Source organism: Cornus florida, unplaced genomic scaffold (genome assembly GCF_030987335.1).
Source record: "Cornus florida cultivar Cherokee Brave unplaced genomic scaffold, ASM3098733v1 CherokeeBrave_3.0.0_Hap2_Chr11, whole genome shotgun sequence".
Lineage (NCBI taxonomy): Eukaryota > Viridiplantae > Streptophyta > Magnoliopsida > Cornales > Cornaceae > Cornus > Cornus florida.
The window spans coordinates 88,423,193-88,430,702 of NW_026775581.1; the positions used below are offsets into that span (position 1 = coordinate 88,423,193).

The following is a 7,510-nucleotide window of genomic DNA, read 5'->3' on the forward strand; positions in this document are numbered from 1 at the left end:
GGGTGAATTAGATTATGGAAGATATGCTTCGGTCGTGTGTTTTGGATTTCAAGGGCTACTGGGAGGAATATTTGCCACTTGTGGAGTTTGCTTATAATAATAGTTTCCAGAAGACTATTGGTATGGCACCATTTGAGGCATTGTACGGTCGACCGTGTCGGTCACCTGTTTGTTGGATGGAGGTTGGAAAGAATCGATTCTTAGGTCCTGAGTTCATCAAGGATACCTCTGAAAACATTGCTCTTATTCGAGATCGCATGCGTACTGCCCAAAGTAGGCAGAAGAGCTATGCTGATCGTCGTACTCGGGCTTTGGAGTTTCAGGTTGGGGATCAGGTTCTACTCAAAGTGTCTCCTATGAAGGGTGTTATGCGCTTTGGGAAGAAAGGGAAGTTGTCACCGCGATTTGTTGGTCCATTCATGATTACGGATCGCATTGGAGCTATTGCTTATCGGTTGGCACTTCCGGATACTTTGGATCGCGTCCACAACGTGTTTCATGTTTCCATGTTGCGGAAATTTCTTCGAGATGAGGATCGGTATCAGCATATCGATGTTGGGGAGATTGCGTTGCAGCCGGATGCAACTTATTTAGAGCCACCGTGTCGTATTGTCCACCGACGAGATCAGATTTTTCGTAATAAGGTTATTCCTTTGGTTCGTGTTCAGTGGAGTCATCACAATGAGTCTGAGTCCACTTGGGAACGAGAGGATGTCATTCACTCACGGTTTCCTGAAATATTGGAAGAAGGTAAGAGTGAATTCTGAGGACGAAATTCCTTTTGTTAGGGGGGAAGAATGTAATACCCCTAATTTTAAAAAGGATATTCCTGGTATTTAATTTACTATTTAAGTGCATTTTATTTGATTATGTGTCATTATTTTTTTTTTTTAGGTGCTTAATTGTTTTCTTTTGTGGTGATTTAATTTATTTCTTTTGTGGTGATTTAATTTATTTAAATGATATTTATTTTTAGTTATTTGATTGGAATTACTTGTTAGTGTTTTAATTATTTAAGTGGCATTAATGGTTTAAGTGTAATTGGTTTAGTTATTTAATTGGAATTACTTGTTAGTGTTTTAATTATTTAATTGGCATTAATGGTTTAAGTGTAATTGGTTTAAGTGTAATTTAATATATGATGAAAGACATATCATGGTCATTACATATATTCACACAAAAGCTTAATTAAGCCCATGAAACCACAAAATAGATTTTAATTAATTCTCTTAATTAACGTATCTAGATTTCCAAACTCAACCAAATGCTCTCAAATTAAAGTATGTTAACAAACATGCCAAAACTTAATTTAGAAGCATAATACAACTCAATTTCATGTAAGGTACGGCCATGAACTTTAATCTTTCACAAAAGATGAATATTAATTAAAAAGAACAATTCTTATTTAATTAATCCAAATTTAATATATGTTAACCAACATATTAAAACAATATTTTCTACCATGCCACAATTCAAATCAAAGTCATATATCATCATGAATTTTAAATCTTATACAAAGAATTAAAAATTACTAACTTTCTAAATTTGATACAAGGCACACATATAAGTTGTATAATCATGCTAAACACTCAATACAACACACACAAAAGCCTAAAACATTTCCTACCTCTATTTGATCTCAAATCCCCACCAAAATAAATCGGCTCCGAATCCGACGAAACTCTTAAGTTTTATCGGGGACAACACCACGAACATGAATCCCAAGGAAGCCCCGTCAAAAACACAACTTGACTTCAAACCCAAACTCAAGGAATGGCCAAAACGAGATTCCAATCGGTTGGAATCAAAGGCCTCGCCGAAGGGAACAATAAACATAAAGCCATCACCACTTTTTAATTAAGTGAAGAAGCTCAAAAGAGGAGAGAGAAGATGGCAGTCATGGCTGCCAAGAGATCCGGCCAAGAGAGGGGAGAGAGAGAGTGAAATCTGATTTTTTTACTAAAGACCCCCTATTTATAGAAAAACTCAAAAAGTGCCCCGAATGGGCCCCGCCGGGTCCGGAAAAGTGAAATTTGAGCAGACGCGCTCAAACGGCAAAACTCTATGAACAAAAAAGATTCCAAATGAGAAAATATGAACAACGGAAGAAACGACGTCGAAAATCGAATCCCGAGCAGAGAGTTATGCCCAAAACAAGTTTGACGCAAACCGGGGCCAAAAACCCTGAAATTGGAAAACATCGTCCAGGAGGAAATTCTAAGAGTCCACGACTCGACGAAATGTGAAAATGAATCCCGTACGAGGATCCAGGCTCAAAACAAGGCATTGAGCAATAACTTTCATTAATTGCACAATGGTCCCTCCAAAAAGTGAAAACTGCGAACTGCCCAAGAATGAAAATATCTTCTAAAAGATATTTTCTTAGATAACCCTGAAATAAAATATCTTCAAAAGATATTTACGAAAAACACCTCAAGAAAATGAAATGTTTTCAAAGAACTTTACATTTATGCCCCTATGGGCACCGGGAGCAACCAGAGTACTTTCTCACGAAAGTAAGGATACGTATCTCATGGAAACCACTGAGAATTAAGATACGTGAAGTCAGAAACCAACTCCGAACACAAGAATTGTAGTTACGCAAACAGAGTGACAAACGAGGAAAAGACGAAATAGGGAAAAAGACAAAATAGGGAAAAGACAAAAAGTGAATAGTGTCATAAAACGAAAAAAATACGGAAATGACTCGGTCCTCAAAGGAAGTTGTCAATCCAAAGAAAAGAATCTCAGAAATCACTCCAGAGCACTTGAGTCGACACTAATCGACAAGAAACCAAACTCAAAAGGGAAGAAACAAAGGAAAAAATTTATTCGAAAAATCTGGGTCATTACAGTGTATGTGTGTAGGGGTGGAGAGTAGGCCAACTTTATCAAAATGCATCAACGTTAGGATCATAGTGCAAATATATGTCTCACATAGAGGTCATAATTTCCATAATTAAAATACAATATATACTTATATGGACTTGGATCCCCTCCTGTTGAGGAGGTCCTATGATTTTGTGACTTTGTCCCGTGCATAAAAATTACAACATTTTGAGGCACAACATCTCACCCTTATCATAACCTTTTAAAAAATAAAAAACTTACCATTAATTATTAGATTTATTTTCTTTCACATCTCTCTCCTTCCATATCTATTTTCTCCACCTCTTACACCACACCCTTTGACCATGGCCATCTCCACCCTTTGACCATGGCCATAACCCCTCCCCTCTCAACCTTCTACCACTGCCCCCCTCTTTACCAACCACCATATTTATAGATCACATATACTTTGGTAAGATTGTGCACCTAAACCTATATATATATATATCTAATTTGAATAAGAATAGATATATCCACGTAAATACACTCTTGAATCAAAACATATATATATATATATATATATATATATATATATATAATCACTCATTATTTTTCTCTGTTGAAAATTCTTTAATTTTTTTCAATTAATTTTCATCACGTTGATTTATTTTGAGGGTTGATTAGTATTCCAAAAACAATACGGGCTATTCAAAGGAATGGGCAAATACAACCTTAATTAATTTTAAGTGATTGATAATTATACCTCTAAACGTCAACGTTTTAAGGCACATGATAGATCCAATGATTTCCACCACAGTAGGGGATCTGGATCCATAGTTATATATCATGTAAATTTATGGCAATAAATAATTTGTTTCTATACCCTCCCTTCAAAAGAAAAAAGGAATTTTTTTATATTTAAACTCTATTTTATTATTATATTATTTTTGGGCACTTCCGTTAAGCCCAGTCCAAACAACCAAAATTTTAATCAACTGTCACATTTTCCAAAATAACCCCATAACATCTCCTAAAATATAACATAGTTTATGATATTGAGAAGACGAAATTATTTTTTGAGTTACAAGTCTTAAACTTTACCAAGAGGAACAAAAAGGCAATTGAAGTATATGATTTTATAGAAAGGTTAAGTTATTATTTTTCAAATATTTAGATTGCACGTAGAGTATTATTGACTATCCTAATTATATATACGGTTGTATAAGAAGTTTTTCAAAGTTGAGATTGATCATATTTTACCTACTGTCGACAATATTGAAGAAACTTGATTAGTGCACTTTAATTGATAATTTTGCAGCTCAAAATATAAGATAATCATATTTACTTTGATATGAAGTTGAATTTTAATTTTTGTAACTAGGTTGTGTTGAATATTTATTTTAATTTTTTTATATAGATATAAATTGGATGGTACTCTTTATAAAGTACCAAGACTAGGTTTTATTTTATGTGTTTTCAATATTAATATATTTAATTTGTTTATAGTCTATTTTACCAGAAAATTTGTACTTTTATAGATTTTTTATAGGTGTAAAACCTTATATTCACATGCCACTAAATTTTTCTAGGTGATCTTTGAAGATGGGTTTGCGCGCATATATATATATATATAGATATATATAACAAAATTTTCTCAACATGCACGATCCAATACAATTAAAGTATAAAAGAAGGTTACCAAATAAGAAAAAAGAAAAAAACAAAACCATGACATTCATCTATCACAATAATACATAGTGTCATAGTGTGGATAAGTTTATTAATCACCAGTCTACAAGAGAGATCATTTCTGATATATATATATATATATATATACGCGCGCGCGCACGGAATCCTTGAATACCTCATAACCAGTCGACCATTTGGTTACGCATGTCATAGAAGCGAGAAGGGTTAAACCTGGCTTTTGACAAAACCGAAAAAGTCCTATTTTCCCACCGAGACTGAAGAATCTTGCGAAAGATAATTAGGTAAAGAAGTACAAACATGACGAAAGATGCAATGAAGGCAACATGATGTTCACCCGGTGATGGCTGCAGGGTAGCCACCAAAAAGATGTAGGTTAATGTCAGAAAAAATAGACATACTTGGAGCACCTGATTCACAAACCCACTTCGGAGGGTATAAGCTATCACTCCGATTGATGTGAAAAATGCTAGGGAATTGAACACCACAAGGATTTGCAGCAAAGTTGGAAACGACAAGTTGATAGTAAACTTGAATGGATGACTGACCACATACTTGAATGGATGACCAGTACTTGGTGGGTTGTGTGGAACTTGGAAGGTAGCCGTTGCAATAAGCACAGCCACCACTTGTACCACTTTGCGCATCTCTTCTGACAAACCCCTGGCTAGAGTAACGAGCACAAGCCCCCTCATGAAGTCTGCGAGACTAGTCGAATCACTAACAGATTCAAGTCTTGCAGCCTCTGTTCTCAATATAATATTCGCCATTCTAATGTAATGATATGCAAATCCTTTATTGGAATTACTAACAGATACACCTCCTGAAGCTCCTGCACCCATTAAAATATCTTTTACTTCTTGGTGGTTGTAACCTGAATCAAGCGCCGTCCAACCCTCTAAATTCTTCTCATTCATGTTCACTCTACGCTTGATCAACAACTTCACAATCTGAATACACACATATATATATATAGTCCCAAAAATGCATCAATCAGTCAATAATCACAAATTAATTAAAGAAACTGTAAGTAAAAGCAGGGGCGGAAAATAAGTTGGGGGCAACAGTTAAATTTTTTTAGTAACTTCAAAGAATAATGGTAATATTTTATGGATGTATAATTGAAAAAAATAAATAAATTAGGGTGAATTACAAATATATATATATATATATATATATATATATATATATATATATATATATGAACTACACGTAGCTCTGTCCCTAAGCGACAATAGAGAGCTGCCCATGAACCTTGTTCTGTCTGCTATGACAGAACTGATGTGAGCTAAGAACAGGGGGAAAAAAAAGTAAAAAAAGTCTTTCAAGCACTACGTACTTAAATAATACGGAATATTAGACTTATAATTCGACAAAATATCCACACTAAACACGTACCATATATTTTGTTTGTACTTTTTCAAGATCTTCTTTTTTTTAAAGAAATATACTAAAAATATTGAAAGAATCCCTACGTACTATAATTCTCGGACTGAATGTCCCCATCCATATCCTATTTAGTTCGGATTCGAATTAAATCGAATTCAAATTCGAATTAAAATAATATTTACTAACATATATGATTATAACGTTAGATAAAGTGGATAATTGTTAATATGTAAATGCTACATAATATAACTATGCAACCAAATGAATATAATGATAAATAATTAATATATATAAATTTAGTAATATATAAGTAATATATATAACATTGATGACAACACCACACTATTAATATGTATATTAAGAGATTTATTAGCATTTAGATAAGAATATCACACTATTGCATATATAACATTATGAGTTTTTTTTTTTTTTTTTTTTTTTTTTTTTGTGTTACCTCTAATACAATTCTAACAGGAGTATTAATATAAATATGTAAAATTATTGATATATATATATATATATATATATATATATATATATATATATATATAATTTTAGTCAGATCGGATTTTTATCGGGTTATCGAATTTTTTGTTCAATCCATATTAATCGGATTAGGATCCGCTCCATTGACAGGTCTACCCCTACCCCTTTAAAGGTGCCCTTGGTTAATTAGTAAAAAAAGAGTATATGCCCAAGATACATACTAGTAATATGTTTTTCTGTCTTTACGTTCTAAATTAATTTTTCATAATTTATTTGTTGAACTAAATAAAAATCTCCAATAGGCTGTCTATTAAATATTATATATTAGCTACCACTAAATGTTAAAATTGAGCAAATTAAAGAGAGATGTTAAACCTGAGATTGGTTAGAGGATGCTGCGATATGTAACAGTGTGTCACCATCTTCATTCTTCCAACTCAGAAGGGAGGGATTTTTCCACATATTATTTTCAACCTTGCGGTACCATCCCAAGAGGACTTGAAAAGTTTTTAGGCTGCTGTTTCTCACCGCAACATGCATAGCCGTCTCACCTCGGATCGTCAAATGCTCGATAGATGCTGGACAGGCGCACAGAAATTCAGCCACGAGATCGAATTTATCTCTTTCAGCTGCGTAATGCAACGGTGTCATCATGTCCCTCCCTTGGACACGGATGAGCTCGCTATCAATGTTGATGAGCCTTATCGCAGTTTCGGTTTGCCGTTTCTCAGTCTCAATTTGATCTGGTGTGGGTAGCACAGGCAGACTCAAGGGGACAGCCAGGTGCAGAGGGCTTTTCCCACTTGGATTTAGCTTCCGACCAAACGATGGCCTTAAGTTCATAATTTCAATGGCGAAATGGGCACGCCCAGCAGATGCAGCTATGTGAAGAGGAGTTTGAACAAACTGTTTCTTATCAATTTCCTCCAATACATCCGGCTTTTCACCAATCACTGCGTACACCTCCTCGATACTTCCATCTTGAGCAGCAACATTCAATCTCTGGATAAGAGGATCCATCCCAACCTGTTTTGGCAGCTAAAAAGAAACACTCTATTCGCTTAGAATATGAAATGTTGGAGATTCAAATGTATGTTGG

At 34.3% G+C, this 7,510-nt stretch overlaps 1 protein-coding gene across 1 annotated transcript; it reads right to left on the minus strand.

Annotated features, from left to right (window-relative positions):
• Positions 1–4,372: 4,372 nt before the first annotated feature.
• On the minus strand, positions 4,373–7,510 carry LOC132284541 (ankyrin repeat-containing protein BDA1-like). The gene is made up of 2 exons (XM_059786651.1): positions 6,787–7,510; positions 4,373–5,486 (listed from the first exon to the last, which is right to left on the minus strand). Exons 1-2 carry the CDS (start codon positions 7,429–7,431, stop codon positions 4,695–4,697), a joined length of 1,437 nt encoding a protein of 478 aa, XP_059642634.1. The 5' UTR covers positions 7,432–7,510; the 3' UTR covers positions 4,373–4,694.

Coding starts and splice junctions, on each gene's coding strand:
- LOC132284541 (XM_059786651.1), bottom strand. CDS start 7,431: ATGGATCCTCTTATCCAGAGATTGAATGTTGCTGCTCAAGATGGAAGT. Junction 5,487..6,786: donor CATCCTCTAACCAATCTCAG/GTTTAACATCTC, acceptor GTGTGTATTCAG/ATTGTGAAGTTGTTGATCAA.